The 25,568-nt window shown below is 51.2% G+C and overlaps 1 protein-coding gene across 1 annotated transcript; it reads right to left on the reverse strand.

The window, feature by feature from the left end:
- Nucleotides 1–20,375: 20,375 nt before the first annotated feature.
- LOC100383079 (uncharacterized) lies at nucleotides 20,376–22,894 on the reverse strand. The gene has a single exon (NM_001175750.1). It carries the CDS (start codon nucleotides 22,851–22,853, stop codon nucleotides 20,802–20,804), a length of 2,052 nt encoding a protein of 683 aa, NP_001169221.1. The 5' UTR covers nucleotides 22,854–22,894; the 3' UTR covers nucleotides 20,376–20,801.
- Nucleotides 22,895–25,568: the final 2,674 nt, after the last annotated feature.

The raw sequence follows: 25,568 nt of genomic DNA on the forward strand, positions 1-25,568 counted from the left end.
GCGCCTCGCCCAACAGAGCGCCGAGGTGGCGGACCTTCAACTGCTCTGCGATGAGCTGAAGTCGGAGGCGGCGTCGGCACGAGCGGAGGCTTTGTCGGCCTAGGAGCAGGTGGCTTCCCAGACCGAGGAGATGCGGTAGCGGCAGCTGGAGCTTGGCCAGGCTATTGGCGAGCGGGACCAATCTCGGAGCCAAGCTGCCGAGGCCGTGAGCCGGGCTGAGCCCTTTGGGGTCAGCTGGCTGAGGCTACGGAGCGGTTGTAAGTCGCCTAGAGGGGGGGTGAATAGGGCGAATCTAAAATTTATAAACTTAAGCACAACTACAAGCCGGGTTAGCATTAGAAATATGATCGAGTCCGTGAGAGAGGGCAAAAACAAATCGCAAGCAAATAAAGAGTGAAACACAAGGATTTGTTTTACCGAGGTTCGGTTCTTGCAAACCTACTCTCCGTTGAGGTGGTCACAAAGACCGGGTCTCTTTCAACCCTTTCCCTCTCTCAAATGGTCACTTAGACCGAGTGAGCTTCTCTTCTCAATCAAACGGGACACAAAGTCCCCGCAAGGACCACCACACAATTGGTGTCTCTTGCCTTGGTTACAATTGAGTTGATCACAAGAAAGAATGAGAAAAAGAAGCAATCCAAGCGCAAGAGCTCAAGTGAACACAAGTCACTCTCTCACTAGTCACTAATTGATTGGGAATGATCTTTGGACTTGGGAGAGGATTTGATCTCTTTGGTGTGTCTTGTAATGAATGATATAGCTCTTGTAAGGTGTAGAAAGTCTGAAAACTTGGATGCAATGAATGGTGGGTGGTTGGGGGTATTTATAGCCCCAACCACCAAACTAGCCGTTTGGTGAAGGCTGCTATCGCATGGCACACCGGACAGTCATCTGGCCATTGGATTCTGATCGTTGGAGCTTCTGTCTTCTGGGCCACCGGACAGTCCGGTGGTGCACCGGACAGGTCCTGTAGACTGTCCGGTGCGCCTTATGGCGCGTGCCTGACTTTTGCGCGCACTGTAGTGCATTGAATGCAGTTGCAGGTGACCGTTGGCGCTGAAGTAGCCGTTGCTCTGCTGGCACACCGGACAGTCCGGTGAATTATAGCGGAGTGGCTCCCAGAATTGGCTCCCAGAATTCCCGAAGGTGAGCAGTTCAGAGTTGGAGTCCCTGGTGCACCAGACACTGTCCGGTGGCACACCGGACAGTCCGGTGCGCCAGACCAGGGCACACTTCGGCAGACCTTTGCTCTCTATATTTGAATCCTTTCTCGGTCCTTTTTATTGGTTTGTTGTGAACCTTTGGCACCTGTAGAACTCATAATCTAGAGCAAACTAGTTAGTCCAATTATTTGTGTTGGTCAATTCAACCACCAAAATCAATTAGGAAAAGGTGTAAGCCTATTTCCCTTTCAATCTCCCCCTTTTTGGTGATTGATGCCAACACAAACCAAAGCAAATATATAAGTGCATAATTGAACTAGTTTGCATAATGTAAGTGCAAAGGTTATTTAGAATTGAACCAATATATTTTCATACGATGTGCATGGATTGATTTCTTCATTTTGAACATTTTGGACCACGCTTGCACCACATGTTTTGTTTATGCAAATGCTTTTGTAAATTCTTTTCAAAGCCCTTTTGCAAATGGTCAAAGGTAAATGAGTTGGATTTTGAGAAGCATTTTCAAGATTTGAAATTTCCCCCCCTGTTTCAAATGCTTTTCCTTTGACTAAACAAAACTCCCCCTCAATAAAATCCTCCTCTTAGTGTTCAAGAGGGTTTTAGATATAAGTTTTGAAAGGGTTGTACCAATTTGAAAAACACTACTTTAAATACCAATTGGAAAATCACAACTTTCAATTTTGAAATTGGTGGTGGTGCGGTCCTTTTGCTTTGGGCTAATACTTTCTCCCCCTTTGGCATGAATCGCCAAAAACGGATACTTGAGTGTGAAATATAAGCCCTTTTTACTTTCTCTCCTTATGGTAAATGACATATGAGTGAAGATTATACCAAAGATGGAGAGTGGCGCGGAGCGACGACGAAGGATGAATAATTCGATGGAGTGGAGTGGAAGCCTTTTGTCTTCGCCGAAGACTCCTTTTCCCTTTCAATCTATGACTTAGCATGAAATGCACTTGAAAACATATTAGTCATAGCATATGAAATATATATGATCAATGGTATATCAATAAGCTATGTGTGCAAAGTATCAAAAGAAATTCCTAGAATCAAGAATATTTAGCTCATGCCTAAGTTTGGTAAATGTTTGTTCATCTAATGGCTTGGTAAAGATATCGGCTAATTGTTCTTTGGTGTTAATATATGCAATCTCGATATCCCCCTTTTGTTGGTGATCCCTTAAGAAATGATACCGAATGGCTATGTGTTTAGTGCGGCTATGCTCAACGGGATTATCCGCCATGCGGATTGCACTCTCATTATCACATAGAAGAGGAACTTTGGTTAATTTGTAACCATAGTCCCTAAGGGTTTGCCTCATCCAAAGCAATTGCGCGCAACAATGGCCTGCGGCAATATACTCGGCTTCGGCGGTAGAAAGAGCTACGGAATTTTGTTTCTTTGAAGCCCAAGACACCAGAGACCTTCCCAAGAACTGGCAAGTCCCCGATGTGCTCTTTCTATTAATTTTACACCCTGCCCAATCGGCATCCGAATAACCAATTAAATCAAATGTGGATCCCCTAGGGTACCAAAGGCCAAACTTAGGAGTATAAACTAAATATCTCAAGATTCGTTTCACGGCCCTAAGGTGAACTTCCTTAGGATCGGCTTGGAATCTTGCACACATGCATACGGAAAGCATAATATCTGGTCATGAAGCGCATAAATATAGTAAAGAACCTATCATCGACCGATATATCTTGTGATCTACGGATTTACCTCCCGTGTCGAGGTCGAGATGCCCATTGGTTCCCATGGGTGTCTTGATGGGCTTGGCGTCCTTCATCCCAAACTTGTTGAGTATATCTTGAATGTACTTTGTTTGGCTAATGAAGGTGCCCTCTTGGAGTTGTTTCACTTGAAATCCTAAGAAGTACTTCAACTCCCCCATCATAGACATCTCGAATTTTTGTGTCATGATCCTACTAAACTCTTCACATGTAGATTCGTTAGTAGACCCAAAAATGATATCATCAACATAAATTTGGCATACAAACAAATCATTTTCAAGTGTTTTGGTAAAGAGTGTAGGATCGGCCTTTCCGACTTTGAAGCCATTAGTGATAATAAAATCTCTTAGGCATTCATACCATGCTCTTGGGGATTGTTTGAGCCTATAAAGCACCTCAGAGAGTTTGTAGACATGGTTAGGGTACTCACTATCTTCAAAGCCGGGAGGTTGCTCAACATAGACCTCTTCCTTGATTGGTCCATTGAGGAAGGCACTTTTCACGTCCATTTGATAAAGCTTAAAGCCATGGTAAGTAGCATAGGCAAGTAAAATGCGAATTGACTCAAGCCTAGCTACGGGTGCATAGGTTTCACCGAAATCCAAACCTTCGACTTGTGAGTATCCCTTGGCCACAAGTCGAGCTTTGTTCCTTGTCACCACACCATGCTCATCTTGTTTGTTGCGGAAGACCCATTTGGTTCCTACAACATTTTGGTTAGGATGTGGAACTAAATGCCATACCTCGTTCCTAGTGAAGTTGTTGAGCTCCTCTTGCATCGCCACCACCCAATCTGAATCTTGAAGTGCTTCCTCTACCTTATGTGGCTCAATAGAGGAAACAAAAGAGTAATGTTCACAAAAATGAGCAACACGAGATCTAGTAGTTACCCCCTTTTGAATATCGCCGAGGATGGTGTTCACGGGGTGATCTCGTTGAATTGCTTGGTGGACTCTTGGGTGTGGCGGTCTTGGAACTTGTTCATCTTCCTTGTCTTGATCATGGGCATCTCCCCCTTGATCATTGCCCTCCTCTTGAGGTGGCTCATCTTCTTGATCTTCTCCTTCAACATCTTGAGCGTCATCCTCATCTTGCGTTGGTGGAGATGCTTGCATGGAGGAATATGGTTGATCTTGTGCTTGTGGAGACTCTTCAGATTCCTTAGGACATACATCCCCAATGGACATATTCCTTAGCGCGACGCACAGAGCCTCTTCATCATCTAGCTCATCAAGATCAACTTGCTCTACTTGAGAGCCGTTAGTCTCATCAAACACAATGTCACAAGAAACTTCAACTAGTCCAGAGGACTTGTTAAAGACTCTATATGCCCTTGTGTTTGAATCATATCCTAATAAAAAGCCTTCTACAGCCTTAGGAGCAAATTTGGATTTTCTACCTCTTTTAACAAGAATAAAGCATTTGCTACCAAAGACTCTAAAATATGAAACACTGGGCTTTTTACCGGTTAGGAGTTCGTATGATGTTTTCTTGAGGATTCGGTGTAGATATAACCGATTGATGGCGTAGCAAGCGGTGTTGACCGCCTCCCCAAAACCGATCCAAGGTATTGTACTCATCAAGCATGGTTCTTGCCATGTCCAATAGAGTTCTATTCTTCCTCTCCACTACACCGTTTTGTTGTGGCATGTAGGGAGAAGAGAACTCATGCTTGATGCCCTCCTCCTCAAGAAAGCCTTCGATTTGAGAGTTCTTGAACTCCGTCCCATTATCGCTTCTAATCTTTTTGATCCTTAAGCCGAACTCATTTTGAGCCCATCTCAAGAATCCCTTTAAGGTCTCTTGGGTATGAGATTTTTCCTGCAAAAAAACACCCAAGTGAAGCGAGACTAATCATCCACAATAACTAGACATTACTTACTCCCGCCGATGCTTATGTAAGCTATCGGGCCGAATAGATCCATGTGTAGGAGCTCGAGTGGCCTGTCAGTCGTCATGATGTTCTTGTGTGGATGATGAACACCAACTTGCTTCCCTGCCTGACATGCGCTACAAACCCTGTCTTTCTCAAAATGAACATTTGTTAGTCCCAAATGTGTTCTCCCTTTAGAAGCTTGTGAAGATTCTTCATTCCAACATGTGCTAGTTGGAGATGCCAGAGCCAGCCCATGTTAGTCTTAGCAATTAAGCAAGTGTCGAGTTCAGCTCTATCAAAATCTACTAGGTATAGCTGACCCTCTAACACTCCCTTAAATGTTACTGAATCATCACTTCTTCTAAAGACAGTAACACCTACATTCGTAAAAAGACAGTTGTAGCCCATTTTGCATAATTGAGAAACTGAAAGCAAGTTATAATCTAAAGAATCTACAAGAAAAACATTTGAAATAGAGTGGTCAAGTGATATAGCAATTTTACCCAATCCTTTGACCAACCCTTGATTTCCATCCCCGAATGTGATAGCTCGTTGGGGATCTTGGTTTTTCTCATAGGAGGAGAACATCTTCTTCTCCCCTGTCATATGGTTTGTGCACCCGCTATCGATGATCCAACTTGAGCCCCCGGATGCATAAACCTACAAAACAAATTTAGTTCTTGATTTTAGGTACCCAAACGGTTTTGGGTCCTTTGACATTAGATACAAGAACTTTGGGTACCCAAACACAAGTCTTTGATCCCTTGTGTTTGCCCCCAACATACTTGGCAACTACTTTGCCGGATTTGTTAGTCAAAACATAAGATGCATCAAAAGTCTTAAATGAAATACTAGGTTCATTTGATGCAGTAGGAGTTTTCTTCTTAGGCAATTTAGCATGGGTTGATTGCCTAGAACTAGATACCTCACTCTTATACATAAAAGCATGATTAGGCCCAGAGTGAGACTTCCTAGAATGAATTCTCCTAATTTTGTGCTCGGGATAACCGACAGGGTACAAAATATAACCCTCGTTATCCTGAGGCATGGGAGCCTTGCCATTAACAAAGTTAGACAACCTTTTAGGAGGGGCATTAAGTTTGACATTGTCTCCCTTTTGGAAGCCAATGACATCCTTGATGCCAGGGCGTCTCCCACTATAAAGCATACTACGAGCAAATTTAAATTTTTCATTTTCTAGTTCATGCTCGGAAATTTTAGCATCTAACTTTGCTATATGATCATTTTGTTGTTTAATCATAGCCATGTGATCATGAATAGCATTAATGTTAACATCTCTACATCTAGTGCAAATTGTAACATGCTCAACGGTAGATGTAGAGGGTTTGCAAGATTTTAGTTCAACAATCTTAGCATGTAAAATGTCATTTTCACTTCTAAGATTGGAAATAGAAGCATTGCAAACATCTAAGTTTTTAGCCTTATCAATCAATTTTTCATTTTCAATCCTAAGGCTAGCAAGAGAAGCATTCAATTTTTCAACCTTAGCAAGTAAACTAGCATTATTATCTCTAAGATTAGAAATTGCATCATCACATACATTTGAATCAACCTTAGCAATTAATCTAGCATTCTCATTTCTAAGGTTGACAATAACATCATGGCAAGTGCTTAGCTCACTAGATAATTTCTCACATTTTTCTACTTCTAGGGCATAAGCATTTTTAACCTTAACATGCTTCTTGTTTTCCTTAATTAGGAAGTCCTCTTGGGTGTCCAAGAGTTCATCCTTCTCATGAATAGCACTAATTAGCTCATTTAATTTTTCCTTTTGTTGCATGTTTAGGTAGGCAAAAAGGGTGAGCAAGTTATCCTCCTCATCACTAGAATTGTCTTCATCACTAGAGGATGCATATTTAGTGGAGGATCTTGATTTTACCTTCTTCCTTTTGCCATCCTTTGCCATGAGGCACTTGTGGCCGACGTTGGGGAAGAGGAGCCCTTTGGTGATGGCGATGTTGGCGGTGTCCTCGTCGGAGGAGGAGTCGGTGGAGCTCTCGTCGGAGTTCCACTCGCGGCACACATGGGCATCGCCGCCCTTCTTCTTGTAGTACCTCTTCTTTTCCCTCCTCTTTCCCTTCTTGTCGTCGCCCCTGTCACTGTCACTTGATAATGGACATTTTGCAATAAAATGATCAGGCTTACCACACTTGTAGCACACTTTATTGGAGCGGGACTTGTAGTCCTTCCCCCTCCTTTGCTTGAGGATTTGGCGGAAGCTCTTGATGATGAGCGCCATTTCCTCATTGTCGAGCTTGGAGGCGTCGATTGGAAGTCTACTTGATGTAGACTCTTGCTTCTTCTCCTCCGTTGCTTTGAATGCGACCGGTTGTGCTTCGGGCGTGGAGGAGTCGCCTTGCTCGATGATTTTCTTTGAGCCTTTGATCATCAACTCAAAGCTTACGAATTTACCTATAACTTCCTTGGGGGACATAAGCTTATATCTAGGATCACCACGAATTAATTGTACTTGAGTAGGATTAAGAAATACTAGTGATCTTAGAATAACCTTGACCATTTCATGGTCATCCCATTTGGAGCTCCCGAGGTTGCGCACTTGGTTGACCAAGGTCTTTAGCCGGTTGTACATGGCTTGAGGGTCCTCGCCTTGGTTGAGCCTGAACCGACCGAGCTCCCCCTCGATCGTCTCCCGCTTGGTGATTTTGGTCACCTCATCTCCTTCGTGCGCGGTCTTGAGCACGTCCCAAACCTCCTTGGCGCTCTTCAACCCTTGCACCTTATTGTACTCCTCTCGACTTAGAGAGGTGAGGAGTATAGTGGTAGCTTGTGAGTTGAAGTGCTCGATTTGGGCCACCTCGTCCTCATCGTAATCTTCATCCCCTATGCATGGTACCTGTACACCAAACTCAACAACATCCCATATACTTTTGTGTAGTGAGGTTAGGTGATATCTCATCATATCACTCCACCTAGAATAATCTTCACCGTCAAACGTTGGTGATTTGCCTAATGGGGCGGAAAGTAATGGAGTTTGTTTTGGAATGCGAGGGTAGCGTAGGGGGATCTTACTATACTTCTTGCGCTCTTAGCGCTTAGAAGTGACGGGCGCGGCGTTGGATCCGGATGTAGAGGGCGATGAAGAGTCGGTCTCGTAGTAGACCACTTTCTTCATTTTCTTCTTCTTCTCGCCACTCTTGTGTGATCGAATGCGTGAGGGGGATCCATCCTTCTTCTTGTTGGCAGACTCCCTTGATGGAGCCTTCCCGTGGCTTGTAGCAGCCTTCTCACCGCCGATCACCATCTTCTTGGTGTGATCTCCCGACATTACTTCGAGCGGTTAAGCTCTAATGAAGCACCGGCTCTGATACCAATTGTAAGTCGCCTAGAGGGGGGGTGAATAGGGCAAATCTAAAATTTATAAACTTAAGCACAACTACAAGCCGGGTTAGCGTTAGAAATATGAACGAGTCCATGAGAGAGGGCAAAAACAAATCGCAAGCAAATAAAGAGTGAAACACAAGGATTTGTTTTACCGAGGTTCGGTTCTTGCAAACCTACTCCCCGTTGAGGTGGTCACAAAGACCGGGTCTCTTTCAACCCTTTCCCTCTCTCAAACGGTCACTTAGACCGAGTGAGCTTCTCTTCTCAATCAAACGGGACACAAAGTCCCCGCAAGGACCACCACACAATTGATGTCTCTTGCCTCGGTTACAATTGAGTTGATCACAAGAAAGAATGAGAAAAAGAAGCAATCCAAGCGCAAGAGCTCAAGTGAACACAAGTCACTCTCTCACTAGTCACTAATTGATTGGGAATGATCTTTGGACTTGGAAGATATTTGATCTCTTTGGTGTGTCTTGTAATGAATGCTATAGCTCTTGTAAGGTGTAGAAAGTCTGAAAACTTGGATGCAATGAATGGTGGGTGGTTGGGGGTATTTATAGCCCCAACCACCAAACTAGCCGTTTGGTGAAGGCTGCTGCCGCATGGCGCACCGGACAGTCCGGTGCGCCACCGGACACTGTACGGTGTGCCTGCCACGTCATCTGGCCGTTGGATTCTGACCGTTGGAGCTTCTGTCTTCTGGGCCACCGGACAGTCCGGTGGTGCACCGGACAGGTCCTGTAGACTGTCCGGTGCGCCTTATGGCGCATGCCTGACTTCTGCGCGCACTGTAGCGCATTGAATGCAGTTGCAGGTGACCGTTGGCGCTGAAGTAGCCGTTGCTCTGCTGGCACACCGGACAGTCCGGTGAATTATAGCGGAGTGGCTCCCAGAATTCCCGAAGGTGAGCAGTTCAGAGTTGGAGTCCCTGGTGCACCGGACACTGTCCAGTGGTGCACCGGACACTGTCCAGTGGTGCACCGGACAGTCCGGTGCGCCAGACCAGGGCACACTTCGGCAGACTTTTGCTATCTATATTTGAATCCTTTCTCGGTCCTTTTTATTGGTTTGCTGTGAACCTTTGGCACCTGTAGAACTCATAATCTAGAGCAAACTAGTTAGTCCAATTATTTGTGTTGGTCAATTCAACCACCAAAATCAATTAGGAAAAGGTGTAAGCCTATTTCCCTTTCAGCGGTTAGCCGAGGCGTCCGCTCGGGCCGGGACCCTTGCGGAGAGCCTGGCCGAGGCCGTCAGGTCTGCCGAGTCCGCCCAAGCCGAGGCCTCGCAGCAGCGTGCCCGGGCCGAAGGTATGCTTTGCCCGCTTTGCGACTTTGTTTTTGTCTCCATTCTTCTCCTTGCGTCTAAAGAATGTTGTCCTGCTGGCTACAGGGTCCGAGACGGCTCTTGACGAGGTCGTCAAGAACTGCAAGGCGCTTGCCGAGGCGGCTGAGCAGAAAGAGGCCAACCTTGTGGCCATGTCCGAGGCTATCTCGTCCTTTTGCCAGGCCTTCGGCCTCGACGGCGTCTCCTCGGGTAGCTCCCCCCAGAGTCATCTGCGGGCCTTGGGCGGCCATGTGCGCGATAGACTCCGCGGGGCGCTGCACCACGACGTTAGGCGGGCCTTCGCCGTGCTCGCTTCCCACTATGATGTGGATCTGGAGCGGGTTAGCAAGGGGTACTGCTTACCCGACGATGAGGAGGCTGCCTTAGCCGAGGTCCAGAGGCTTGACGCGGCTGTCGAGGGCCCAAGTGCGGCGCTGGCTTCCTCCTTTGAGGTGGAGATCCTTCCGCTCGTATCACCGTCCGAAGCCGGGCCAGTTTCTGCCAAGGGTGGAAATGACGCCGAGCGTGCTGCTCCTCCCCCTGCCGATGTCTGAGCCTGCAAGAACATTTTGCTTGAAGTATGCGTATGTTTTTTGCGGCCACTGAGGCCAAAACATTGCAATTGTCGGATTATAAAGCTGCGTTTTCCTCTCATTTCGTGTATTAGGACTTGTTCGGTAGCAGGATCCCTTGTCCGAGCGTGAGTCACTTTTCGCGGAAGGTGATGAGTGAGGTATCCGTATCCCGGAGGCGTAGGAGTCCCTCGGCTCGGTCGGCCTTGCCACTTACGTGTTCTCTCATCGTTTTTAGGATTCTGTTGTCGACGCAGTCGAAAAGCACGAAAGTCATTTTGGTAGAAAAGTTTCCGAGCATTAGGACTTGTTCGGTAGCAGAATCACTTATCCGAGCGTGAGCTACTTTTCGCGGAAGGTGATGAGTGAGGTATCCATATCCCGGAGGCGTAGGAGTCCCTTGGCTCGGTCGGCCTTGCCGTTCAAGGTCTCTCTCGCTCGTCGTTAGGATTCTGTTATCAACACAGTCGAAAAGCACGAAAGACGTTCTAGTAAAAGACTTTTCCGAGGAAAATTTTAACGCAGAGGGGGTTCCCCCCTTTTAGCCCCCGAGGGAGGGTCGGGCTTTGCCGAGGCAAGGCTGATCCTTCCTTGACGGTTAGACTTTATTTATGCATGTAAAGAAAAGCGAGATACATGAACGACTTGAAACATTTTTAAGGGTAAAAGCGACGTAGTTGTTGGATGTTCCAAGCGTTGTTGTAGACCTCGCCTTGATCGTTGGCCAGCTTGAATGTCCCGGGCTTCAAAATCTTGGCGATGATGAAGGGCCCTTCCCAGGGAGGAGTAAGCTTGTGGCGCCCTCGGGCGTCTTGTCGCAGCCGAAGTACCAAGTCTCCCACTTGGAAGCCTCGGGGCCGAACCCTTCGGGCGTGGTAGCGTCGCAGAGACTGCTGATACCGTGCCGAGTGTAGTAAGGCCACGTCCCGAGTCTCTTCCAACTGGTCCAGCAAATCTTCTCAGCTGGTCTAGTTGCTTTGGTCGTCGTAAGCCTTTGTCCTCGGGGAACCGTATTCCAAGTCCGTGGGTAAGATGGCATCGGCCCCATAGACTAGGAAAAACGGCGAGAATCCCGTGGCCCGGCTCGGCGTCGTCCTCAGACTCCAAACCAACGAGGGTAGTTCTTTTATCCACCGCTTGCTGAACTTGTTGAGGTCGTTGTAGATCCTCGGGTTTAGTCCTTGCAAGATCATACCATTGGCGCGCTCCACCTGCCCATTTGTCATGGGGTGAGCCACGGCAGCCCAGTCCACACGGATGTGGTGGCCTTCGCAGAAGTCCAGGAACTTCTTCCCAGTGAACTGCGTGCCATTGTCGGTGATGATGGAGTTCGGGACCCCAAAGCGATGGATAATATTTGTGAAGAACGCCACCGTCTACTCGGACCCGATGCTGGTTAGGGGTTGGACCTCAATCCACTTGGAGAATTTGTCGATGGCGACCAGTAGGTGCTTGAAGCCCCTGGGTGCCTTCTGCTAGGGACCGGCGAGGTCCAGACCCCATACGGCAAACGGCCAAGTGATGGGTATTGTTTGCAGGGTCTAAGCGGGCAGGTGCGTCTGTCTCGCGTAGAATTGACACCCTCTGCAGGAGCGTACAATCCTAGTGGCGTCGGCCACTGCGGTCGGCCAGTAGAAACCTTGTCGGAAAGCGTTTCCGACGAGGGTCCGAGGTGCTGCGTGGTGGCCGCAAGCCCCCGAGTGTATTTCTTATAACAGCTCTTGTCCTTGGGCGACGGATATGCATCGTTGGAGAATGCCTGAGGGGCTGCGGTGGTACAACTCTTTTTCATCACCCAATAAAATGAACGACTTGGCACACCGAGCCAGTCGCTGAGCTTCGGCCTTGTCGAGGGGCAGCTCTCCTCGGAGGAGATATTGCAGGTACGGGGTCTGCCAGCTTTGGTTTGGCGCAACCCCATTCTGCTCTCCCTCGATGCGCAAGGCCTCACCCTCGGCGGCCGAGGGTACCTCAGGCTGGGCCGATGTCTCGTTGGGTTCGGGCGCGTCGTCGAGTTTGACGGATGGCTGATATATGTCCCTGGAGAAGACGTTCGGGGGAACCGTCGTCCGCCCCGAGGCTATTTTCGCCAGCTCATTCACGGTCTCGTTGTACCGTCGAGCAACATGGTTGAGTTCCAGCCCGTGGAACTTATCTTCCAAGCGCCGAACTTCGTCGCAATAGGCCTCCATTTTTCGATCGCGGCAGTGGGAGTTTTTCATGACTTGGTCAATGACAAGCTGCGAGTCGCCACGAGCGTCGAGGCGCCGAACCCCTAGCTCGACGGCGATGCGCAACCCATTAACCAAAGCCTCGTACTCGGCCACATTGTTTGACGCCGAAAAATGGAGGCACAGCACGTAGCGCACATGTTTCCCGAGGGGTGAGATGAAGAGCAAGCCAGCACCTACTCCTGTTTTCATCAGTGACCCATCGAAATACATGGTCCAAAGCTCGGGCTAGATTGGAGCTGTCGGCAATTGGGTGTCGACCCGTTCAGCCAGGAAGTCTGCCAAGGCTTGAGATTTTATGGCCTTCCGAGGGGCAAATGAAATTGTTTCGCCCATGAGTTCCACCGCCCATTTTGCTATCATACCCGAGGCCTCTCGCCACTGGATGATCTCTCCCAGGGGGAAGGATGACACCACAGTCACCGGATGAGACTCGAAGTAGTGTCGCAATTTTCGCCGTGTCAGAATTACTGCGTACAGTAGCTTCTGGATTTGCGGGTAGCGGATCTTGGTCTCAGATAGTACCTCACTGATGAAGTAGACGGGCCTCTGGACGAGCAGCGCATGCCCTTCTTCTCGTCTCTCGACTATGATCGCGGCGCTGACCGCCTGAGTGGTTGCGGCTACGTAGATCAAGAGGGCTTCTCCCGCAGCGGGGGGCACCAAGATGGGCACATTAGTAAGGAGTGCCTTTAAGTTTCCGAGGGCTTCCTCGGCCTCGGGGGTCCAAGTGAAGCGCTCAACCTTCCTTAAGAGGCGGTACAAGGGTAATCCTTTCTCGCGAAGGCGCGAGATGAAGCGGCTCAGAGCCGCAAGGCATCACATGACCCTTTGTACTCCTTTTAAATCCTTGATGGGTCCCATATTGGTGATGGCTGCGATTTTCTCCGGGTTGGCCTCGATGCCTCTTTCGGAGACGATGAACCCTAGGAGCATGCCTCGGGGGACTCCAAAGACACACTTCTCGGGATTGAGCTTCACGCCTTTTGCACGTAGGCACCCGAAAGTTACTTCGAGGTCAGAGAGGAGATCAGAGGCTTTTCTTGTCTTGACAATGATGTCATCGACGTAAGCCTTGACCGTTCTGCCGATGTGTTCTCCGAACACATGGTTCATGCACCTTTGGTAGGTTGCACCTGCATTCCTCAAGCCAAATGGCATTGTAGTATAACAATACATGCCAAAAGGTGTGATGAAAGAAGTCGCGAGCTGGTCGGACTCTTTCATCTTGATTTGGTGATAACCTGAATAGGCGTCGAGGAATGACAGGGTTTCGCACCCAGCAGTGGAGTCCACAATTTGGTCGATGCGAGGCAGAGGGTAGGGAACCTTTGGACATGCTTTGTTTAAACCAGTGTAGTCTACGCACATCCTCCATTTCCCACCTTTTTCTTTACAAGCACAGGGTTAGCTAGCCATTCGGGATGGAATACCTCTTTGATGAACCCTGCAGCCATCAGCTTGTGGACTTCCTCGCCTATGGCCCTACGCTTCTCTTCATCAAAGCGGCGCAGGTGCTGCTTCACGGGTCGGGCTCCAGCTCGGATACCCAGCGAGTGCTCGGCGACCTCCCTCGGTATGCCTGGCATGTCCGAGGGACTCCACGCAAAAATTTCGGCATTTGCGCGGAGGAAGTCGACGAGCACTGCTTCCTATTTGGGGTCGAGCTCGGAGCCGACCATGACGTGCTTGCAGGCGTCGTTGCTGGGGTCGAGGGCGACGGTCTTAACCGCCTCGGCTAGTTCGAAGTTGCCAGTGTGGCGCTTCGCATCAGGCGCCTCCTTGGAGAGGCAATCTAGGTCGGCGATGAGGGCCTCGGACTCAGCGATGGCCTCAGCGTACTCCACGCATTCCACGTCGCACTCGTAAGCGTGGCGGTACGTGGATCCAACGGTGATTATTCCCTTGGGGCCCGACATCTTGAGCTTGAGGTACGTGTAGTTGGGGACGACCATGAACTTGGCGTAGCACGGTCTTCCCAACACCGCGTGATAGGTCCCTCGGAACCCGACCACCTCGAACGTGAGGGTTTCCTTTCGGAAGTTGGAGGGAGTTCCAAAGCAGACGGGCAAATCAAGTTGCCTAAGGGGAAGGACGCGCTTACCGGGGATGATCCCGTGGAAGGGCGCTGCACCGGCCCGGATCATGGACAGATCGATCCCCAAGAGCCCTAGGGTCTCGGCGTAGATGATGTTGAGGATGCTGCCTCTGTCCATGAGGACCTTGGTGAGCCTAGCGTTGCCAATGATGGGGTCAACGATGAGCGGGTACCTTCCTGGGCTCGACACATAGTTGGGGTGGTCGCCTTGGTCAAAGGTGATGGGCTTGTCGGACCAGTCTAGGTAGACCGACGCCGCTACCTTCACCGAGCAGATCTCCCAACGCTCTTGCTTGCGGAGCCGAGCCGAGGAGTTTGCCACCTGCCCACCGTAGATCATGAAGCAGTCGCGGACCTCCGGGAACTCCTCTTCCTTGTCGCCCCACTTCTTGTTGTTGCCTTGGTCCTTGCCATCTTCTGCCAAGGGTCCCGCCTTGATGAAGTAGCGCCGGAGCATGTCGCACTCCTCAAGGGTGTGCTTGACGGGACCCCTGTGATAGGGGCACGACTCCTTGAGCATCTTGTCAAACGTGTTGACTCCTCCAGGAGGCTTCTGGGGGTTCCTGTGCTCGACGGCAGCGACAAGATCCGTGTCAGCGGCGTCGCACTTTGCTTGCGCCTTCTTCTTGGCCTTCTTTTTTGTGCCACACGGGGCGGACGCCTCGGGGGCGTCTTCCTTTGGTCTTCCCTGAGGCTGCTTGTCCTTCTGGAAGATGGCTTCGACCGCCTCCTGACCAGAGGCGAACTTGGTGGCGATGTCCATCAATTCGCTTGCCTTGGTGGGAGTCTTGCACCCCAGTTTGCTCACCAGGTCCCGGCACGTGGTGCCGGCGAGGAATGCCCCGACGATGTCCGAGTCGGTGATGTTGGGCAGCTCGGTGCGCTGCTTCGAAAACCGCCGGATGTACTCTCGCAGGGATTCCCCTAGCTGCTGGCGACAACTTCAGAGATCCCATGAGTTCCCAGGGCGCACGTACGTACCTTGGAAGTTTCCCGCGAAGGCCTTGACCAGGTCGTCCCAGTCGGAGATCTGCGCAGGAGGCAGATGCTCCAGCCATGCCCGGGCAGCATCGGAGAGGAAGAGGGGGAGGTTGCGGATGATGAGGTTGTCGTCGTCCGTCCCTCCCAACTGGCATGCCAATCGGTAATCCGCAAGCCACAACTCCGGCCTTGTCTCCCCAGAGTACTTGGTGATGGTAATCGGGGGTCGAAACCGGGCCGGGAACGGCGCCCGTCATATGGCCCGGCTGAAGACTCACGGACCTGGCGGTTCGGGCGAGGGGCTCCGATCCTCCTCACTGTCGTAGCGTCCTCCGCGTCTGGGGTGGTAGCCTCGGCGCACCCTTTCCTCGAGGCGGGCTTGACGGTCGCGGCGGTGTGGCTCGTTGCTGAGGCGATCCGGGGCCGCGGGCGTCTCGTCCCGTGTGCGCTCGATGCGGACCGAGGCCTCCCATACGCGTCGGGAGGGCGTTGAGCGATGCTCCGAGGGGCATCCTTGCCTTCGGGAGGCAGATCTCTTAGCTCGTCGGACTGCGGCATCTTCCAAGAGATCCTTGAGCTCTCCCTAGATACGCCGCCCCTCGGTAGTGGATGGCTCCGGCATCGTTCGAAGCAGCATCGCTGCTGCAGCTAGATTCTGGCCAACCCCGCTGGAGGCCGGGAGCAGCCCTGCCCTGGCACCGTCAACGATATGGCGGTGGACGTCTCGAGCCCGATGACATGCTCCTCCGGCGAGTGCTCAGCCTGCCCATTCCTGCTCGATGTTTTGTCGGAGCTGCACAAGCCGCCCTGCTTCTTCGTCGAGCCTGGCCTGCATCTCGTGGAATTGCTCGAGCTGTGTGTCCTGACCCCCCGCAGGGACTGGGACCACAGCTAGCTCCCGCGAGATGTCAACGCGAGACACAGGCACAGGGGCGTTGTCATCCTCCGGCATGCCGAGGTGGTTGTCTCCGCCGTGATCCCCCTGTGGAAACACTCGCGACTCGGGTCGCAACCCTCGTCGCCGAGGCTGTGGTCATCGTCAGAGCAGCCGGAGAGGCAGTAGTCACATGCGGACATGAAGTCTCGCATGGCACTGGGATCACGGAGCCCGGAGAAATCCCAACCGAAGTCGGAGTCGTCGTCTTCCTTGGAACCCGCGAGTCCGAAGGTTGAGAAGGCCGTCGGTCGGTCCCAAGATGACCACATATGGTACCTCGGAAGGTTAGGGTATGCCTTTACGAAAGCGCTTACCGAAGCGGGGTCGCTTGGTGGATCGAAGCTGAATCTAAAAGGGACAGGGTGGAAAACGGACGGTACCTCTTGGTCGATGGACGGTGGGGAAGTCGCGTCGGGGACGGACTGCACCGTTATCTCAGGTACGAGGCTGACGCCCAGCAAGTCCTTCGCGAGGGTGCTGGCGTCATCAATCCGTTCGGGGTTGGCGCGTTGCGGGGAAGCAACACCCGTCGTTGTCTCAGGTGCGAGGACAACACCCGACATGGCCCTCGCAGGGGTGCCGGCATCGTCGACTCCCTCTGGCCCGACAGCCGACGAGGTGTCGCCTCCTGCATGGCCACGGTTGCCCCATCTCCTCCTCCTCCGGCGAGGAGGGTGGCGGGGAAAACCTGGGTGTTCCTCTTCTGCCACGGTGGGAAGCCGTCGTCGAACTCGCCGCCGGCAGGCGAGCCGACGACCGTCGTTGCTGTCGCGCTGCGAGGGGAGGAGTACCATGTCATAGCCGTCGTCGTGGGACATGAACTCGAGACTCCCAAAGCGGAGCACCATCCCCGGCCGAAGAGGCTGCTGAAGGCTACCCATCTGGAACTCAACGAGAAAGTATTCGTAAACACGCAGCGAGCCCCTACCTGGCGCGCCAACTGTCGGCATTTCGGACCCGCGAGGTCCGTCAGCTAACCAGTGAATTTGTTGCTGCGTGCCCCTGCCCAGATGGGTTGATGCAAGATGGAACACAAGAGGGAAAATGAGGCTTATGTTATCCTGCACCGGGGTGCTCGTAGTAGGGGTTACAAGCATCGCGAGGGAGCGAGGGCGAGAGCGAGAGAGAGAGAGGCCCTGTTGTCAACGTGTCTGCGTGTGTCAACGTGAATCTCCACCGCTGTCTCTCGATGTGCCCCCTGTGTCCTCCCTCAACTTGAACGTCCACCTCTCTTAAGAAGGCCCTGGACATTCCCTTTTATAGATGTAAGGAGATGTCCAGTTGTACAACGGGGTGTAGTTATGCGCTACGTGGCTGGCGGGGAAGTGCCTTGAGCCCTGTACACGAGCTAACGTGGCCGTCGGAGAAGTGCCTTGAGCCCTGTAGAAGCACAACTGTCGGGCGGCATGGATCCTGCTGACGTTTGCTTGCTTCCGTAGGGGGTTTGAGAGCAACCGACGTCATGGGCGCACGCGGGGAACCATCATTACCTGTTACCGGAGTAACCTTAGATGGGACACCGGTCTTGTTCCTTCATAGCCTGAGGCAGCTAGCTAGGAGTAGCGTAATGATGTATCCCCCGTAGCGTAGTCGGTCCGAGGCTGAGGTCGGGCGAGGCGGAGACTTCTCCTGAGGCCGAGGCCTGGGGTTGGGCGAGGTGGAGACCTTCTCCCGAGGCTGAGGATGAGGCCGAGGCCAGGGGTCGGGCGAGGCGGAGCTCCCTGTTGCGCCCGAGGCCGAACTCGTGGAAGATCGTGACTCAGTTTTACCCTGGTGGTTGGCACAGCAGTCGGAACGGGGTGAATAGCGCTGTTTTCTCGTCAGATCGGTCAGTAAAGGGGCGAAGTGACTGCGGTCACTTCGACCTTGCCGACTGAGGCACGCGTGTCAGGATAAGGTGTCAGGCGATCCCTGCATTAAATGCGCATGCGATACGGTCGGTTGGTAGGGCGATCCGGCCGAGGTCGCTGCACGACAAAGTCTGCCCAAGCTGGGCTTCAGGCGAGCCGAGGGTGCGCTCACTGCCTGAGGAGGCCCTCGGGCGAGGCATGAATCCGCTCGGGACTACTGTTCCCGCCCGAGGCCGAGGCTGGGCTCGGATGAGGTCGCGTCCCTTGGTAGACGAGGCCCTGACTTGAACCGCGCTTTATCAGCTGTTCATGGTTTGTTCCGAAGATGTTTTCCAGCCGTGTTTAGGAGTGTTGGGGGTACCCCTAATTACGGTACCCGACAATGTCTGAGTACTATGACTTGAGCTGAATACATAAGTATTGGGAAACATGTTGACCAATATGTTGTGAGAGAACTCTATAAAGAAACTTATATTTGAGTATTGCGAAGTACGATGATTGTTTGTTGCATGAGATTTGGAATTTGTGCTTGTATATGCATGTTGTATATCTTTTTGGTGAACATATTTTGAGTGGATCAATTAATATGTACTTTGCAACGTAAATTGAGCAATTTACAAATAAACCTTGCCATTTTTTCTGTAAAAATATTTAAATCAGTCTATTTTACTGGGAAAACCGGCAGATTTTTTCAACGAAATTTTATAAATTTGAAACGTCCAAACTAGGTGCCGACGATTTCTTTTAGTAAAAACGGTATAGTAAACCTTGCAAACAAGTGCATTAAATGCTGCCCTGCGAGCAAACCTGCAGCGGTAGTTGAAAGTGGGAACACAAGTCAAAGGGATCGCATGGAGCTCATCAAGGTTCACCAAACCGTTCGGGCTAGCTGGTAATCAGTCCTAGCCGATAAGACTGGACGACCGGTTTCATATTTTGAATTTGTGAAAAAATTTAAATTTTTAAATATTTTAATGACAATTTTCTTATAAATACTATGAATTATTTTAAGACATTCCACTGAAACCAAATTTAAAAATACGCTAAGCTCCATACAATACCCTAACACGCCGTGACCCTTGCTAGGGCATTCCTTATCCTCCTCTCCGCCGCGTCCACCCAAAAATGCCGTTCGTCTACTGCCGGAGCACGCGAAGCCGCCCTCTGACGTCAGCTAGGCTGGAAAGCCGACGGTAAGCTCTTCTCCCCCGCTCAGTACGTAAGCCGCTTGGTTTGACCGATTAATCGCCGATTGTCCGTTAAATTGGGCGGCTAGCTACCAGCTTACACAGTCATCACGGCTTAGATGAGCCATCGGCTAATCGATCGGCTTTGTCCGATTACCGAGCGTGTGGCCCGATTAATCGTCCAGAGAGGCCGATAAGCCGGCCTGTCGAGTAGGGGATATGGTTAGGAAGATTTTTTCAGTTTGGGCTTCAAATCCTTTGAAATCAGCACCGCTACTTGTTATGTAGGCTAATAATACTTGAAATAGTAGTTGTTGTTGCTATTTTCAGGGTTGTCGGATTGGATCGATCCAGTATGGCTACACGAGGACGACAAATATTCTGGATTCAAGTGCAAGTACTGCAGGAAACAATAGAAGAGGGTGGTGCTACACGTTTCAAGCAACACCTTGCATCGCGTGGGAGAATATGCAATGTTGTCGCAACGTTCCGTGGGTTACTGCTAAATGTTGTTATTGGACTTGCGATAATGTTTAGGGTCATTTTTTGTTTAAATTATGTAACCTCAATATGCTTTATTTGCAAAAAAATACATATGGCTCGGTTTCTGCTTCTATGCCGCTAGTTTATCATGCCAGGAGCCGATTAATTGGCCATATCAACTGATTTATCGATCTCGAACCGCTTCGAATTCAAAACTTTAGAGATTTTGATTTCGGTCTGTGTCTACCGGTTTATCAGGATTAGCCGGTTATCTGTAGGCGACGGTTTTCAACTTGCAATTGGTGAACCCTGGAGCTGATAAAACGACACCACCCACCGATAGAATAATCACGACCGCAATCCAAAAAATCCAGGAATTCTAGAGTGGACCATAGGCCATAGCCTGGAACAGTTGGAAATCTGGAATTGCCCTAGTGCAGATTGCATTTGTTTTGTCCTTTTTAATTTGGATCGGACCAGCCCCGTTGAATGTTGACTGTTCAATGTTGACTGAATTGCCCTTGTTTATTTAATTATCATCCTCTCCCTTTACATAGAAACTTCACATTAGCCATTAATTTTGTTGGAATCGTTGAAGTGCATATGTTCGGCTGCAGCCATTGTTGGAATCTTTAAAACTTTTTCTCTCCCTTTCTCACGAGTGGCACTAAAGATTACCAGCTTGTTCGCTGCGGCTTGCTGCGGCTGCAATCCGGCTGCGGCTGCGGCTTCTACAGTATTTTTCTCTCTATGGATTGCAGCTGCAGCAGTCCAAACAGCTGCAACAGTGTCGGCTTGTAGCCAGCCGAACACGCCCTACGGTTCTTTCTCCTCATTGAACACCACAATTTTGTGATCAAAATTGTGTATACTACTCAATAAGATTATCTAATGATCAAAATTTTGCCATCAGATCTAGTGGGACATGACAATTAGCATAGCAGCCTCCAACGGACGGGCGCGTACCTGGCCGCCTGTCATCTGCCGCCAGAGAGCGCGACGTCAGACATGGTGGCGACACTCGTCGTCGCCCTCGAGGACGGACGCCAGACGAACCAGGAGTTGAAGAGAGACTGGTTCCTCTCCATGCCGGCCGACATGTCTAGCGTCAGGTACGACGGGGGCAGCTCTGGCAAGGGCGCGCTGCCGTCGAGGTACTGCGTGACCTGCCGCATGGTCGGCCGCGCCGCGGGCGACGGGTGCAGGCACGCCAGCCCCAGCCGCAGCACCAGATCCGCCTCCGCGACGTCGTACTCCAGGCCAAGCCTAGCGTCCACCGCGCCGGCTATGGAGCCCTTGCGCCAGTGCCCGAGCACCCAGTCCACGAGCACGAATCGGTCTCCAATTCCAACCCCAACGGTGGCGGCGGAGTCATCTTCCTCTTCCTCGATGGGCCTCCGCCCGCAGGCAACCTCCAGCAAGAACGAACCGAAGGCGAACACGTCGGAGAGAGTGGTTGCCTTGCCAGTGCGCACCAGCTCCGGGGCCAGGTACCCCATGGTGCCGACCACATGCGTGGTCTGCGGGTCTGTGCCGTGGTCGTACAGTCTCGCGAGGCCAAAGTCACCCAGCCGCCCGTTCATCTCGCCGTCGACGAGCACGTTGCTTGCTTTGATGTCTCGGTGTATAACCACCTTCTCCCAGTCCTCGTGCATGTAGAGTAGCCCGGCCGCGACACCTCTGACGATGTGCACCCTCTGAGCCCAAGCCAGGACGGGCTTGTCGCCATGGCAGTGGAGGTGCTTGTCCAGGCTGCCGTTTAGCATGTAGTCGTACACCAGCAAGAGCTCCCCTTCGCGCCGGCAGTAGCCGAGCAGCGGCACGAGGTTGCGGTGCCGGAGACGGCCAATGCTGGCGACCTCGGCGACGAACTCCTTCATCCCTTGCCTTGATTCGTGCGACACCTTCTTCACGGCGACATAGGTCCCGGAACCCGGGAGCACGCCTTTGTACACCCTGCCAAACCCGCCTGCTCCGAGCAGCCTCTTGTCCCTGAAGCCGCCGGTGCCGTCGTACAGGTCCTTGTACGCGAACCGGTGTGGCCCGAACTCCACCTCCCAATCTTCGCGCAGCTCGGCGTACCTGCGCCGCCGTCGGAGGAGCACGAACCCGAGGGCGACCGCCGCGAGGACGGATACCGTGGTGGCTATCGGCAGCGCGACAGTCAGCGCCTTGGACCGGGGCTTTGGGCCGATGCGAGGCAGCTTCGGCAGCTTGTCGTAGTCGAGAGCCGGAGCGGCGCCGTCGAGCGCGAAGCTCCATCCGAGCACGTAGTGCTTCACCAGCACGATGCTGGACGCGGACGAGAAGCCGACGTACGCTGTGTCCGTGATGACCGTGGAGAGGTTGATGTTCCTGGTCGAGATGAGCGGTCTCCGGGGCCTGGGCTGGCGCGCCGGGGCCATGGCCACGGTGACCTCCGTCGTGGCAGCGTCGTAGTCCACCCAGACCTGCATGGGTTCCCTGCTTATGAGGCTCAGGTTATGGAACGCGCCGCCGCCGCCGTCGTCAAAGTACCCCGCCGGGGCGGCCACGGTGGAGTTGAGGCTGTTGACGTCGACGCCGACGTGGTTGTTGTTGATGTCGGCGAACTCCGGGTTCCGCACGGTGTCCAACTCGACGGCGAAGACGTGGTTGCGGGCGTCGCCGTTGTCGGTGCCGTTGAACATGCCCAGGTACTGCTGCGGCATCGCCGTGGACAGGTCCGTGGTCGGCGCCACCAGGAACGCGAACCCGCTGGTGCTCAGGTCGAGGAACTCCGACACGATGGCGAACACGAACGTCGTGGAGAAGGACGACAGCATCGGCCGGTGGAACTTGACTGGATCCGGGTGGAACGCGTGGCCCTTGGACATGTTGGTGTCGTTGGTGAGCTGGAGCAGACCGGCCGGCGTGACGGTGGCCGTACCGTCGAGCGACAAGCCCGCGCCGCCGAAGCCGTTGTAGGCGAACTCCACGGCGCCACTGGCGGCGGCAACCATTGCCGCAACCACCACTACCGGCAGAAAACGCTTACTACTAGCAGACATGGCGATGCACAGTTTCCACGTCACTCACAGGGACACTAACAAATGAAATGCTCCATTGATCTAGCGCCAAGTCAAGCCAGGAAACCTACTCTTGTGATAGCCAGGAAATCTAATTTTATTTATTACACACTGAGGCTGGAAGAAATCGAGAACCGCAAGAAAGGGTCGCCATGAGAGCGACCTGCCATGACTCATCATGCAATATTCAACGGCGTGCGCAAGACTGCAAGGACTGCAGGTATGAATACACGGCGGTTGCGTTTCATTGCCTTCCTCCTCGACCTGCCTTGATTCATCTTCCAATTAATATACAACGGCGTGATCGCTCACGGTGTCGTGATTGATCGGAAATCTAATTGTACTCTGACAACAAGTGGCACACTAGAAATTCGTCACATCTGTCAATAGTGCATCTGGAGTTCTGGACGATATAATGTCGTGACTCCAAAGCAACAATGTGGACGCATGGAGTCATGGACCTTGACGAAGGTTAGTTGGGACTCCCACCTGGAAATTTCATCTTCTGTGGGTTTTTCAATTGGACCACGACTTGAATGTCGCCTGAAAATGCCCCTTTTTATGCTTTCGGCAACGCAAGTTGACCTAAACTACAGGTACATGCATCGCTGGTCTTGTTGGATCTCAATTCTCATGTACGGGATAACTATTAGCCTAGAGATGGCGACGGGGTGCGTTGGGGCTGGGGAAGTGCTCGTCGTCTCCGTCTCTGTCCCCATCCCGGCTCTCATCCTCGAAACTTATTTCCCATCTCAGCTCCGAAGCACTTAGCCTTTGTTCGGTTGCACAAAATCGAAAAGAATTGAGTGGAATTCAATTTCCTTCACTCCACTCCCAACTCAACAATCCCGTAATAGAGAGGATTTCATCCCTATCCCTGTTGGGAGCCCGATACCCACGAGAACCCGTGCACGATCAATTATTGAATACAAATATTACAATATACACATATAAACCAGGATTGCCACGTGAGCGAGTGATAACTGAGTGAAGGAAATAAGGGTTAGCGAGTGAGGAATTTGCATCTTTATATGGGGTCACAGGGATGGCATGACTCCTAATTCGGGTCCCCATTAGACCTCCACGGAAAATTTTCGCCCCTGTCCCTTGAGTTTTGGGTCTCCACCCTGCTATTCCCGCGGATGAAATTTTAGACTCACCACCGCCCCTTTGGGTCGGGTCTCCGCGGGGACCTGCCCCTTACAAAAAATTTGTCATCCTTAGATCAGCAGAGCATGCACATAATCGTACAAAACACTGTTTTACACTGTAGACTACACGGTTTACATAGTGGCGTTTAAAACATGGAGTGGAATAGGGGGTGGGGTATGGAGACCGCTAAATATAGCCTTATATTAGCAGGGGAGGGGGCAGGCCTGTTATTTTTTTGTTAGATGACATATAAGACACTAACTAGTTTGTTTGTTGGGGACTGGTACCAAAGAAGGACCCTGATTTAAAGGAAAGTACAAAAAGTTAGATTGGTTCAACCCTAATTTTTACACATGTATAGTTGATTGCATTCTTAAAGGGGTCTTTGGGATAGCTCCACTTCACCAATTCTAGCTTCGCTTCACCAAGAGCAGCTCTACTCTAGAGTTTTAAAATGTTTTTGATGTGTTTGGCTTGTAACCTAGCTCTTGGAAATTGAGATTATGTTGGAAAAATGACTTCGTTACGCGGCGCCTCCCAAGCAGCACTTCTTCCACACTGACAGGCCACCATGGCCGCGATTCCTTCCCCCGGTAATTAAGTGTGTTCTTGAGTGCAGGCCACACGTACTTGAGCGATTCCTTTCCACCATGGCCGCCAATTCTTGAGCGTAGGCCGCCGACGCATGTGTAGGCTCTCGCCGCCGCCTTCTGGGCGCGTAAGCGCAGGCCCCCGCCGCTCTCTGTTTTCATGTGAGGAAGAAGATGCTTTTGGCAGGAAACCAGAGAAGATGAAACAAAATATTATTTTCTTCATAACGAGTGGCATTGGTGGGTAATTAATCCTGAACTCCACGTTTACACCAAAAACAAGTTTTGTGGAGTACCTTTTGCCAGTCCACCAAAATGGTAGAGTTCAGCCCAACTCTACGTTTTTCTCGCAGAGCAGAGTTGCTGGAGTTTAGACTGTTTGACAAACAAATCATAGGGCCGAGCAGCAAAACATAGGGTGGAACAGTTCCAAAGACCTCCTAATGTATCATTGGTTAGCAAAAATAAAGCCATTGAATTGATACCTTCGCATAGACCTGTACCGCCTAACTGGTACTCTCTCCGTTTCTTTTTAGTTGTCGCTGGATAGTTTAATTTTGCACTATCCAGCGACAACTAAAACGAAACGGAGGGAGTACTGCTTAGCTAGTACAGTAGTAACTTAATTTTACTAGCAGCTAGTAATGGTTTGTTGGTTGTGTGGGATCGGACAGTCGGTAGCACGTATCTCTCGTTGCCAGCTCGAATGAGCAAAAACATTTCCACGCGCTTAACAGGACGAAACTAATCGCTAGATTTGACCTGAGCCCACCACTTCATGTGCTTCGCCTAGTACTTAAATACTGATGAATCTGTGGCAGTCCTTTATAACGTGCTCCCAATGCCTTGTGCCTTCAGTTCTTGACAAGTGAGGGAGACACCTCGAGGTAAAGTTTGGAAACCTAAAACATCTGTTGGGAGTTTTCCCTTTTCATAACCTTGGGTCAGCCCAGGA

This window comes from Zea mays, chromosome 1, assembly GCF_902167145.1.
Source record: "Zea mays cultivar B73 chromosome 1, Zm-B73-REFERENCE-NAM-5.0, whole genome shotgun sequence".
Lineage (NCBI taxonomy): Eukaryota > Viridiplantae > Streptophyta > Magnoliopsida > Poales > Poaceae > Zea > Zea mays.

Coding starts and splice junctions, on each gene's coding strand:
- LOC100383079 (NM_001175750.1), bottom strand. CDS start 22,853: ATGTCTGCTAGTAGTAAGCGTTTTCTGCCGGTAGTGGTGGTTGCGGCA.